At 46.3% G+C, this 13,849-nt stretch overlaps 1 protein-coding gene across 3 annotated transcripts in view; it reads left to right on the top strand.

Moving 5' to 3' along the window:
* MTMR12 (myotubularin related protein 12) overlaps positions 1-13,849 on the top strand; it is a 312,654-nt gene that overhangs the window by 224,349 nt on the left and 74,456 nt on the right. For all 3 annotated transcript variants that reach the window (XM_030193003.1, XM_030193002.1, XM_030193004.1), the window contains one exon: positions 13,113-13,183. In XM_030193003.1, the coding sequence (XP_030048863.1) occupies positions 13,113-13,183 (71 nt within the window). The remainder of the gene's footprint in view (positions 1-13,112; positions 13,184-13,849) is intronic.

Here is a 13,849-nt window from a genome sequence, read left to right as displayed (position 1 = left end):
ATAGCACAAGAGCCCAATAATGTTTTTTGAAATTGGCTATTATGCCCTGATCCATATGTTACATAAGTACATAAGTAGTGCCATACTGGGAAAGACCAAAGGTCCATCTAGCCCAGCATCCTGTCACCGACAGTGGCCAATCCAGGTCAAGGGCACCTGGCACGCTCCCCAAACGTAAAAACATTCCAGACAAGTTATACCTAAAAATGCGGAATTTTTCCAAGTCCATTTAATAGCGGTGGATCAGAGAGGTAGTGTTTGGTGGCAGGAAGACCACCTTGACGTTAGACAGCCTGACATCATCACTGTGTGCAGCACAATTATCACAAAGCAACAAAATCTGACGCCTTTGTGCCCGCATTCTAGTGTCTAACTTCTTTAGCCACTGCTTCCAAATTTCCCCAGTCATTCATGAATTTGTGTTAGCCTCGTATGACACAGGAAGTCGCTTAACATTCTTGAAGCAACGGGGCTGTTTGCTCTTTCCAATGACGAGTGGTTCCAACTTCTCACTCCCATCCATATTGCAGCAAAGGAGGATCGTCAGTCGGTCCTTCGACATTTTACTTCCTGTAGTTTTGGCTTGTTTGAATGCAAGTGTTCCATCAGGAATCACTCACCAGTAGAGACCGTTTTTGTCAGCATTGAAAATGTCATGAGGTCATCAGTGTCTTGTCATCAGTGTCTTGTTTTTCACCATGCTGTTTCTTGAATTTTATGTTTTTCCTCTCATTCTATCTTTCCAACCATCCAACAGTGGCTTTGAATTCAGTTAGTTCAAGACTTTCAGCTAGCTGATTAGCTTTCTCCATAAGCAGTGGACCACTGACCAGAAACTGCTCCTGACTTGAGAAAACCACCGAAGAAGAGCATCTTCTACATCCTCAGCTTTTCCCGCCCGTTTTCGTTTCCGTTGTGGATTTCTATTGTTTTGCCAGTCTTCCAGAAGCTGATCTTTCTGCTTCAAGATACATGAAATTTGACTGAGATTGACACCATATTCTTTAGCAATAGATGCTTGACTTTGTTTTCTAATTTTTTAAGAACTTCTATTCATTCAGCCAGTGTTAAAGTCTTACAGTTGCACGATGATGACAACGACTCCAGTGTACACTAACAACTTTCTTGCGCTTATTCTGCCTGTGGCAGTTAACCAATGAGATTTCAAATTTATCGCCCCATTTGTCACGTGCCAATCAGCTTCCATATTCCATTCGTGCGATAATGCTGAGTCTTTCCTGCAGAGGAGCGGTCTTAAACCATGCATATAAGCGAATCTTGCACTTATCAGTGGTGCGCTACACCGAAGTTTGGCCCCGTAGAAGTTGATGGCGCCAAAAACGGGACCAAAGTACGGCATGCAGTTAAACAGAGCATGCGATTATCTGATGTGCACTTAAATGGAGTGCACTGTGTGTGTATATATATATTTTTTTTTCAGGGGTAATAAGTCAGTTTATTTGTTTTTTGTTTTATCTTTAACACTTTTATTGAGGAAATAACGAAATACAACATCTCCAAACGCCAAAAGTAACACAAGCAGAAGTCAATTTCCAGATGCTACCAAGACAATCCTTCCCTCAGCATTTTAACCTTCCTCCCTACCAGACTCCCTCCCAACCCTCCTTATCCTCCCTCCCCATCCGAACAACCGATTCACCCTATCCCCCCATCCCCCTCCCCCCCTTCTAAGGACCCTAACCCTCCCCCCACCCATCCAAAAACCTGAAGGAATACTCTTAACCACCTACAAATTTCACCCAGCATTAAGAAGTAAGCTCCGACCTCTAGGGCTTAGGATACGTAAGTAGGGACCCCAGATGGCTAGAAATGTAACTCTCTTTCTCTTCGAGAACCTAATCTCTTCAGCCTCCCAGGAGACCATCTGATGCAACTGGTTCCTCCAATGCCAGAATGCTGGAGGGTCTTTAGCCGTCCAATATTGTGAAATACACTTCCTAGCCAGTAAGCACATCTTGCGAAGCATTAGCACTTCAAAACGATTCTGGCCTCTAAATGACCCCGCGAGATCTAAAATTGTTCAACTGTCCCCAGAATTCGTATTCCCAATCGTTCTTCCCAGAAGTCTCGAATCTTAGTCCAACATCTTTTCAGAATGGGGCAGCTCCAGAACATATGCAACAATGTACCTGGACTCTTTCCACACTTAAGGCAATCTGGGCTGCGATTCCCTCCCATGTGTGCTAATTGAGTCGCAGCCATATACCCCCTATGGATACACCGATATGCACATTCTCTCAAACGAGCATCAGATACCAACAGGGGTATATGGGCCACTGACTTGGATATATCCCAAGACATTACTTCCAGGCCCATAATCCCTAGGGGGTTGCCATCTGATTAATGCCTTACAGAGCCAGGAGACGGTAACTTCCCCCTCGTCCCCAAAATTGAAAAACTCTTGCAGTTTTCCCCCTAGTTGAATGCTCAGGGGTGCTCCCGGCAAAGAGGCCACATAGTGTCGTATTTGTCGTATGGCGAATCTATTACCCCAGGAATCACCCACCCTGTTTAGTAAATCCTCATCAGAAAGGGGTCGCCCATCTCTGTCCATCAGATACGCCAGACACCTAATTCCCTGCCTTGCCTAATCAGCAAAGTGCCGGCTCGACATCCCGGGTAGAAACTCGCAATTTCCACATATGGTGAGCTGATCTGTCACTGTCGGGTCTCCCCCAAGCCAGCGCACAAGCATTTTTCACGCCTCCCGGAGCGGTCGTAACAGCACGCTTTTACGCAATCTCTCTGGCACCTATTTTATGATGCAAAAGCAAAAAAAGGCAATAAGGCTCCAAATACACCCTCTCTAACTCTATCGGGGTGTATCTCTGTGTACCCAAAAAACAATCTCCCAAATGACGCAACTGGCATGCCTGATTATATAGCGCTAGATCGGGCATTCCCACCCCCCTTGGCCCCACCCACCTATCAGGCAAGAGAACCGAATCCAAGGTTTCCTGTCCCTCCAACAGAACCTTGATGCTAATTTATAAAATTTCTGCAGATCTTTCCGGCCGAGCCAAATTGGTATTGTCTGCAAGACATAAAGCCACTTGGGAAACAGAACCATCTTTATCAGATTCACTCTACCCAACAATGAGAGTGGCAAATCCAACCAGCTTTGCAGTACACTCCGGGTCTCCTCTAGCAACCAAGCAAGGTTTAGATCATGTAAGTGTACCGTGTTCATAGGCAGTAAGATTCCCAAATACTTGAAAGAGGTTTGCGCCTTTCGCAGAGGGAATTCACCTCGCCAACATCTCCAAACCTCCTCTGACGAAGCCAAGGCCTCTGACTTCTCAAGGTTCAAACGAAACCCCGCATATTCTCCATAGTCGGAGAAGATCTCCAGTAATGCACTTAATGATTCTTGCGGATTCGTCAAGTGAACCAAAATATCATCGGCAAACGCCGCTACGTTAAAGACCTCTTTCCCTATCTGTATTCCTGTAACCCCCTGTTGTTCCACAAGGTCTCTCAGCAAGGGATCCAGCGTTAGCACAAACAATAGAGGTGAGAGAGGGCATCCCCGCCGCGTGCCCCTGCCTATGTCAAAGTCTGTTGATAAAAGTCCATTGACCAAAATGCGGGCTTTCGGTTCCGAATATAATGCTTTTATCCCTGACAAAAACCTACCTGAAAACCCATATCTCTGCAGGACTGCGTATAAAAATTCCCAATTGACCCGGTCAAAAGCTTTTTCCGCGTCAAAGCTTATTAATAAAGAATTTATATTCCCTCTACTTCTAGCTTCTAAGGAGGCCAAGACCTTGCGGACATTTTTAACGATCGTCCGTCCCTTGACAAACCCAACTTGAGATTCATGTATTAATTTCGGCCAAATTTTCGCTAATCTATTCGCCATGATTAGTGGCGTAGCCAGACCTAACATTTTGGGTGGGCCCAGAGCTAATATGGGTGGGCACTATGTATATGGGTGTGAGTAGTGTTTCTTGGGACATTCCTAAATAATGCCTTAGATTGCACTTGATTACAGATTTTTAATAAACAGTCTGCCCAACAGTTGTGCTGCATCAACATAAACCACATCCATACTTGGAACCTATGTTGCAAACCTTAACACCACCAGTTCTGAACACACAAATGCCAACAACAACACCTTTAAAAAGGCAGCAGTGAACATACACAACAGCAATATGTGTTCCATTGGAAAAAAACAGACAAGTCAGACTGATACAGATCCCATACAAACCATATGCCAGCAGAATCTCTCACCTGGGTCACATACAGAACACAGATTAACCCTCATCAATTGAGACTAGAGGACCAAAAATTTGAAATTGGCCTGTAGCTCAGCATCAGCCCTACCTTCCCCCCCCCCCCAATCATCCCTGTAGCCATCTCCCCTACCCTTCCCAATCTCTCCACCCCCCCCCCCCCCCCCCCCATCCTGATGCACACCAGCATTAAATATAAAACCCACCAACATTTATATTTAATGTTGATGGGTTTCTCGGTAGGGGGTGGTCTCTGCAGTGCCCAAGTTTTAAAAAAAAGTTTTATAGATGGCACTACAGAGCCCACCCCCACCCAGAACCCCACCAACATTAAATACACAACATTTTGTTTAAACCTGGTATTACACAAATTAAAATATTTTTGTTACCTGGTCTTAAGCTTCCTATAGAGATCTATTGCCCCCAATGAGGTCCTAATGAATGTGCACATGGGATTACGGGTTCTAGGAGTTTACTGCTCACACTTTGTCTGCCTGGTACAGGGGAAACCCGAGCCCTGGAAGATCGGTGTGCATGGGCAGGCTGTGTGTGCACAGGCTGTGGAGGAGGGGCAGGCTCTGTGTGACTGAGCTGCAGGGAGCAGACTTTATGTGAGAGTGGGGAAGGCTAGAGCTATCAGCCTGCAGGAGCAGCCTTGATGACAGTAGATTACAGCTGCATACCAGAACAGGCCGCCCGGCCCGCCAGGGCCCATATGAGACCTATACAGCTCTCTCTGCTGCAGCGATGGACTCCAGCTTCGGAGGATTACGCTGTGCGCCTTCCCTTGGATCCGGCGGTGCGCAAGGCGCTGAGCTGGTGGCTGAGGCCAGACAAGCTGTCCACAGGAATGCCTCTTATGACCCCGGAGTGGGTTGTCGTCACGGCGGACGCCTCTTTGACGGGCTGGGGAGCCCACTACTTGGGAAGGACAGCGCAGGGGCTCTGGTCCCCTGCAGAGGCAAAGTGGTCTATCAACCTCCTGGAACTCAGAGCCATTCGGTTGGCGCCTTTGGAGTTTCTCCCGGTCCTGGCGCTGAAGCCAGTATGGGTCCGGTCGGACGATGCCATGGCTGTGGCCTATGTCAATCGCCAGGGAGGTACCATGAGCGCCCCTCTAGCCAAGGAGGCCATGAAGCTATGCCTGTGGGCGGAAGCAACCTGGAACAGCTGTCGGCGGCCCACATTGCGGGAGTCATGAATACTGCTCAGGCCTTCTTGGACATCACGAAGCGCTGGGGCCAGCCGAGCCTAGATCTGATGGCCTCATCAGCCAATTGCCAAGTGCCACGCTTTTTCAGCAAAGGACGGGACCCTCGATCTCTGGGAGTAGATGCTCTTCTCCAACAGTGGCCGACACAGGAGCTTCTGTGTGTGTTCCCGCCTTGGCCCATGTTGGGCAGGGTGCTAGGCCGGGTGGCAACGCATCCGGGCCAGATAATCCTGGTGAGTCCGGATTGGCCCAGGCGTCCCTGGTATGTGGACTTGATCTGTCTCTTAGTGGACGGCCCTCTGCAGCTGCCAGCGGAGCGGGGCCTGTTGCATCAGGGTCCCGTGGTAATGGAGGATCCCTCCCCCTTTGGTCTTTCAGCCTGGCTATTGAGCGGCAGGGTCTGAGGAAGAAGGGCTTCTCAGACAAGGTCATCGCCACTATGCTGAGAGCGAGGAAGCGCTCTACTTCTACTGCTTACGCCAGGGTTTGGCGTACCTTTGCATCGTGGTGTGAGGCAGGCTCACTTTCTCCCTTCACTGCTCCAATTTCTTCAGTATTGGCGTTCCTGCAAGAAGGTCTGGAAAAAGGCCTGTCGCTCAGTTCCCTTAAGGTCCAGGTAGCGGCTCTTGCTTGCTTCAGGGGTCACCTAAAGGGTGCTTCCCTGGCCTCGCAGCCAGATGTGGTACGCTTTCTCAAGGGAGTTAATCACCTGCGCCCTCCTCTGCACTCAGAGATACCTGCGTGGAATCTCAATCTGGTGCTAAGAGCCTTGCAGAAGCCGCCTTGTGAACCCTTGTCGAGGGCATCTCTGAAAGACCTGACGTTGAAAGCAGTCTTTTTGGTGGCTATCACTTCAGCCAGACGAGTTTTCGAGCTCCAGGCGCTATCATGTCGGGAGCCCTTTCTGCAGTTCACTGAGGCAGGAGTGTCTATTCGCACAGTGCCTTTCTTCCTGCCCAAGATTGTTTCTCGCTTCCATGTGAATCAGCAGCTCTGTCTACCCTCCTTTCGTAGGGAGGACTACCCAGAGGAGTACTCTGCTCTCAAATAGCTGGATGTGAGACGAGTCATCATCAGATACTTGGAAGTGACCAATGATTTCGGAATTCGGATCATCTGTTTGTGCTGTTCGCAGGTCCTCGTAAGGGTCTGCAGGCTGCCAAGCCTACAGTGGCACGATGGGTCAAGGAAACCATTGCAGCGGCTTATGTGGCCGCGGGGAAGGTGCCGCCTATCCAGCTGAAGGCTCACTCCACTAGAGCACAGGCGGCCTCGATGGCAGAGGCCGGGTCCGTCTCCTTGGAAGAGATTTGTAGGGTGGCAACTTGGGCATCGGCTCATACCTTCTCCAGACATTACCACTTGATTGTGGCTGCTCGGGCGCAGGCCCGGTTTGGAACTTCAGTGTTGCGGTCAGGGATTTCAATGTCCCGCCCTGGGTGAGTACTGCTTCGGTACAACCCACCAGTCTATGGATTGATCGGCATGATGATATGGAAGGTAAAATTATGTATCATACCTGATAATTTTCTTTCCATTAATCATAGCCGATCAATCCATAGCCCCTCCCAGATATCTGTACTGTTTATAGTCTGGTTGCATTTCAGGTTCAAGTTTAGTCTTCAGTTCCTGTTCAGGAGGACTTCGTGTTCAAGTTTTTTCAATTGGATTCTTCAGGAGTTGCGACGATTTTGTGTTACAGTGAGCTGCTGCATTCCTCACCTCTCCGTTTTACGGGGCTGGATTGAGACCTAAATTCTGCTGGTGCTCTCTCCCGCTTCGTGCGGCTGTAGGGCAGCTTTGTACCCCTCCCGCTTCAGCGGTGTTAGGGTCAGTCAGCTCCTCCTGCGGTTGCGGTTGCAGGATAAGCCAGATCACCCCGCATTGGCGGATGTGTTGTCCCTCCCCCGCTCCGCGGGGATGAGCTGGACGGATTCCCCTCCCCCATTTGTGTGGGGATGAGCTGGGTAGATTCCCCTCCCCCATTTCGGTGGTGGTGAGCTGGGCAGAGTGTCCCTTTGTGGGTGTAATTCTCTAAGTGCTGAGTCCTGTGGATGGAGCTTTGATATCGACATACTGAGGAGTTTCCAGCAGCACATGACCACATATAGGGAGGCAAAAGGATTGCTCTCTATCTCCACCTGCTGGTAGATGGACACAACCCACCAGTCTATGGATTGATCGGCTATGATTAATGGAAAGAAAATTATCAGGTATGATACATAATTTTACCTTATCCCACCTCTTAGCAGGCTCAATGTGGCTTACAATTCTTCAAGGGTGATGGAGGTAGAAGAGAACATTCAATTGGTTTAACAGAGGGTTTTAGGTTACATGGTGGTGAAATACATGATGATTTTAGAGCAAAAGACATTAAAGAGCATTCCTGGATATATTAGAGATACGTGAAATACCTAATAGTTTTATATTCCCTCTACCTCTAGCTTCTAAGGAGGCCAAGACCTTAGCAAACATATGAAGCTGTGACTGCAAGAGAAGAACAACTGTTGGGGTCGGACAAAAGGAGAAGGAAAAAAAAAGCAGAGCCAAATACTGCACGGGAAGAAGCGCCCTTGGCTTTACCTGAATATTAAAGGAGAGAAAAGCTCTGGAGGAGACGTGCAAGGAGCTCAGCAGGATTTAGAGAGAAAAAAACACCCTGAGAGAAAGCAAATAATGAACCAAAGAGCCAGACGAGGAAGCTGAAAGTGAGCTGCTGACTCGTAAAAAGACAGGCACCGATTGGCCAGTCAGAGAGACTGGGTGGGCCTGTGCTGAGATTGGGTGGGCCTGGGCCCGCCCAGGCCCACCCGTAGCTACGCCCCTGGCCATGATTTTAGCCATCAGTTTAACCTCAAAATTTAAAAGTGAAATAGGTCTATACGATTCGGCCAGTTCTGGATCCCTTCCTTTCTTGGGGATTACTATAATGCAAGCGGTGTTTAGGTCAGGCGGCACACGCTCTTGATCTATTAGGGTATTAAACATTTCTGTTAAGGGTTCTATGATCTGTTCCCCCATAATTTTGTAAAATTCCGCCCTGTAACCATCTACCCCCGGCGTTTTCAGCAGCTGGCTTTGATTAATGGCCAGCATCACCTCCGCAGATGTAATAGGATTATTGAGCTTCCGCTCTTCTTGAGGGGAAAGCCGTGGCAACTGTAATTGCTCTAAATACAAATCCCCCGACAGACCTTCATCTGGTGGGGTCTCATATAATCTTTTATAGTAATCATAAAAGACCTCACCAATTTCTTGATCCGTGGAGACTCGTGCACCCTGTCTGTGTTTCATGGTCAAAATTCTAGCTTTCCCTTGTTTAGCCGCAATCAGTCTCGCCATTAAGCACCCCCCTTTGTTGCCATATTTATATAGCTGATACTTAAAATAGTTCTGCGACTTCACAGCCTTTTGATGAAGGATTTCATTTAATGTCGTCTGCAGGAACAATAAATGCTGTTTGTTTTTCTGAGAAGGTAATCGGCCATAACACCTCCGAGCCTTACACACTAATTGACTCAACCGCAATATTTCTCTAATTTGGGCTTTCCGTTTATGGGCCATATAACTGATAATTTCACCACTGAACACCGCCTTGGCCGCCTCCCAATAAAGGACTGGGTCTCCAGCATGCATTCCATTATGTAGCTTGTAATCCTGCCAGCTTTGATGTATAGAGGTCCTAAAAGCTTGATCTCGATAAAGCTCCACAGGAAATGCCCATCTACTATATCCCCTCTGTTCCCCTTTGGGTAACCAGCACATCTCCACCCAGGCGTGATCTGAAATTCCATTGGCACCAATAACCGACCTCGTCACTGAGCCAAAAAGCTGCTCCGACATCAGCAGATAGTCAATTCGTGCTTGCGTACCATGCGCTCAGGAAAGGTGTGTATAATCCCTCCCCTGTGGATCAAGGATCCTCCATACGTCACCAGCCCCAACTGACGACAGAGATTAGTGACTTGAGGAGTGGGCTAGTGTGGGTATAACGATTCTGGCGGAAAATAAGTCATGCCGCAGAATTTTGGACAGATTGGAGAGGAGAGAGATGGCTAAGTGGAAGACCAGTGAGAAGTAAATTGCAATAGTCCAAGCAAGAGGTGACAAGGGTGTGGATAAGGGTTCTGGCAGCGTATTCAGAAAGGAAGGGGCGAATTTTGCTAATATTGTAGATAAAGAATTGACAGGTTTTGGCGATCTGTTGAATATGTGCAGAGAAGGAGAGAGAGGAATCAAAGATGACTCCCAGGTTAGGAGCCGAGGAGACCGGGAGGATGTGAGAGCCATTAACAGAGATAGAGAAAGGGGGAAGAGAGGAGGTGGGTTTAGGGGGAAAACGAGAAGTTCAGTTTTGGACATGTTGAGCTTTCGATGGCGTTGAGACATCCAAGCAGCAATGTCGGACAAGCAGGCTGAGATTTTGTCCTGGATCGAGGTTGAGATTTCAGGGGTGGAGATATAGATCTGAGAGTCATCAGCGTAAAGATGGTATTGAAAGCCATGGGATGAAATCAGGGTACCAACGGAAGAGGTATAGATGGAGAAAAGGAGGGGGTCCAAGGACAGAACCCTGAGGCACACCAACAGAAAGTGGGATGGAAGTTGAAGAGGATCCACTAGAGTGAACACTGAAAGAACGAAGTGAGAGGTAAGAGGAGAACCAGGAAAGAACAGGGCCCTGGAATCCAAGCAAGGACAGCTTATCCAGAAGTATAGTGTGGTCAACATTGTCGAAAGCAGCAGATAGGTCAAGAAGGATAAGGATAGAATAGAGACCTCTGGATTTAGCCAGCAGCAGGTCATTAGAGACTTTGGTAAGTGCAGTTTCAGTAGAGTGAAGAGGGTGAAAACCAGATTGGAGTGGGTCAAGAATAGGTTGTGTAGAAAGAAACTCAAGACAACGGCGGTGAACGACACGTTCAAGTAATTTGGAGAGGAAAGGGAGATGGGGCGATAGTTGGAGGGACAGGTAGGGTCAAGTGAGGGTTTTTTAAGGAGTGGAATGACATTTCACTGGTCAGTTTGTTTTCCCACTTCCCTTGGGCCTATTTTCTTTGTTTTCTGGGCCTACTGAATCAAGTATTACAATAAATCAACAAGAATATTTTTCATCTGTGGTGGGAATTTTGGGAATTTTATAGATTCCAAATTATCCTTGGAATCTCAAGTGAATAGATGGTCCAAAGGTCTTTTTTCCTATGCACAAGTATTTTGAGGAGGACCAGTTTTGGTTGCTTGTATAAGCTCTGCTACTAAGAGGGGCATAAACAAAAAGGACGCCCAAGTTTTGCTGAGGATGTCCTCACAAAGCATCCCGGTGGAGGGGCGGGGGAAACCCGTATTGTCGAAGCAAGATGGATGTCCATCTTTCGTTTCGATAATACGGTCAGGGATGCCCAAATCTTGAAATTTAGGTCGTCATTAGAGATGGTCGTCCCTTGACTTGGTCGTTTCTGATTTTTGACAATAATGGAAACCAAGGACGCCCATCTCAGAAACGACCAAATGCAAGCCCTTTGGTCTTGGGAGGAGCCATCATTCGTAGTGCACTGGTCCCCCTGACATGCCAGGACACCAACCGGGCACCCTAGGGGGCACTGCAGTGGACTTCATAAATTGCTGCCAGGTACATAGCACCCTTACATTGTGTGCTGAGCCCCCAACCCCACCCCCTCAAAACCCACTACCCACAACTGTACACCACTACCAAAGCCCTAAGGGGTGAAGGGGGGCACCTAGATGTGGGTACAGTGGGTTTGTGGTGGATTTTGCAGGGCTCACATTTACCACCACAGGTGTAACAGGTGGGGATGGGCCTGGGTCCGTCTGCCTGAAGTGAACTGCACTCACTAAAACTGCTCCAGGGACCTGTATACTGCTGTGATGGACCTGAGTATGACATTTGAGGCTGGCATAGAGGCTGGCACAAAATATTTTTAAAGATGTTTTTTGAGGTTGGGAGGGGATTAGTGACCACTGGGGCAGTAAGGGGAGGTGATCCCCGATTCTCTCTGGTAGTCATCTGGTCAGTTCGGCCACCTTTTTGTGGCTTGGTCGTAAGAAAAACAGGACCAGGTAAAGTCGTCCAAGTGTTTGTCAGGAGCACCCTTTTTTTTCCATTATGGGTCGAGGACACCTATGTGTTAGGTAAGCCCAAGTCTCGCCTTTGCTATGCCTCCGACACGCCCCCATGAACTTTGGTCATCCCCGTGACGGAAAGCAGTTGGGGACGCCCAAAATCGGCTTTCGATTATGCCGATTCTTCTAGATTACTGTAATATCTATCTGAATTGCCTGCAATCTTTGATGAAAAAAACTTCAGACTACTCAGAACACTGCTTTGCATCTAATTTACTCTTTGAGAAGTTCAGAGGGACTTTCCTTAAATTATGCCAAGGTCCATTGGTTACCAATATCAGCAAGAATTTTATTTAAATTTTTGTTTGTTGGCAGTCTCCATGTTTTATGGAAAGAGCTTCCTCAGGATTTAAGGGGGAAGTATCTTTTAAGCTTTTTAAGCAAAAATTGAAATCATATTTTTTTCCAGAAAGCATTTGGGATAGGTGGCTGATCTGGGCACATATGATCTCAGATCTGCAGGAATGTAATGTGTTTGAGGGATTGTTCTTGGAAGAATGTTTAGATCTTTCCTGTTCTTTTTGTTGGCATTCCTCTCTGATTTTATGGATATTTTATTGTGAACCACTCTAATTATTTTTGAAGGGTGATATATCAAATTTGTTAAATTATTAACTATTAAATCATTGTATAGGTTAGCTCCACTCTATTTGGTTAATTGCCTGATGTTAACAACTTTAGGCCCTCAAAAAAATGTCAGTTTGCTTGCCTTGCCTTCTGCAAGGGGTAAGAGGAGGTTGAGGTATTTGGAGAGTTTGTCATTCCAGGGGGCAAGGCTAGTTAAGGATATTTCTCCCATGTTATTGAATGCTAGTGAATACTTAGGTTTTAGGCACCGGATTAGGACATCCTTATTTTAAAAAATTTGTCTGTAATGGATTGTAATATTGACTTTTTAAATTGTAATTCCTGACTTAGACAGTTTTTCATACTTGTGATCCACATTGAACTGCATGGTTTTGTGGAATATAAAAATAAATTATTTCCAGTTGTCTTCATAAAAAAGCTATGAAACTAAAAAGGCTCATTGTTGCCAAAAACAGCACTTCTGTTTTCTTCTGTCTTTCTCGAAGGCAACCTGTAACTAGGGATTCTCATTTGTGAGAACTTCTAAGCCCTGCTTTTGTCGTTGGAGATCATGTTATTCACCTATAGCAGGTCTTCATGGACAGCAGAATTCACATGCTCACGTTCCTCCCCCCACCTCCCAGAGGAGTTGTTCTCTAATAGGTTATATAGCAACTGAGGAGGTCCTATATGATGATACAGTTCAAGCAGTATGGTACCTGTGCAGTGCTCTAAAAGCATCTAGAAATTTGCTGAAGCTGTATAAGTGTTTTTCTCACGCCAGGCTCTATTAGATGACATAAATCATTTATGAGGATTTGAATCCTGCTGTTCATTGGGAACACCTGCTACAGGTAAAGTCACTTGGTTTTATTGAATCCTCCAGCATTTCTAAACTACAGGTAATTGTTTTCCCTTTTTTGTTTAATTAGACAATGCTTGACGAAAGCAATTGAAGTGGCTGAATACCTAGAGACAGAGAGCACCAATGTTATCCTTAAAGGTGAGACACTTTCCTGAGTATTATGCAGACTAATAATTACAAAATAACTTTTTTTTACACAATGTTGAAGCAGATGAGAGCCCCCTAATAAGTTGTGAAAGAAAATTACTGTAAAAAGGGGAAAAAATGCCCCATTGTGGAGAAGTAATGAACTATGGGTCAGGACAACAGGATTGAAATTCTCTTCCTCCTGCTGAAACAATTTGACCTTGAGTAAGTTACCATACTACTTAGATTTTGAACTCTGTGGCAAATACTCATTGTTTTTGAACTCCGTGGCAAATACTCATTGTTATCTGTATTGTAACTAGCATGGCACGCAGGTTAGCATAGTAACTCTTGAAACACAAATGTAATATTTTGCATATTTGTTTTAAGAAATATTTGAATCCTGTGGTAAGACCATGACATCTGTGCTTCTCCCACAACTGTTTCCTGTGATCTTGGGCTATTCTCTTCATCCTCTGTTGCCTCGGGTACAGCTTTAATTGTAAGCACACCTTAGGCAAGGAAATAGTATGGTACATGGATTTGAAAAAGGCTAGTGTTTTTTTTTGTTTTTTTTTCATTTTAGAAATGAATGCAGTAAAATTTAGGGCTTCTGTGACACTTAAAAAAAAAAAAAAAAAAACCTGTTAAACTTGTCCTCTCATCCTTCATTTTATA

The sequence above is a fragment of the Microcaecilia unicolor genome, chromosome 2, assembly GCF_901765095.1.
Source record: "Microcaecilia unicolor chromosome 2, aMicUni1.1, whole genome shotgun sequence".
In the NCBI taxonomy this organism is placed as follows: Eukaryota; Metazoa; Chordata; class Amphibia; order Gymnophiona; family Siphonopidae; genus Microcaecilia; species Microcaecilia unicolor.
The sequence above is the reverse complement of the archived record's forward strand: the minus strand, read 5'-3'. Positions and strand labels throughout refer to the sequence as shown.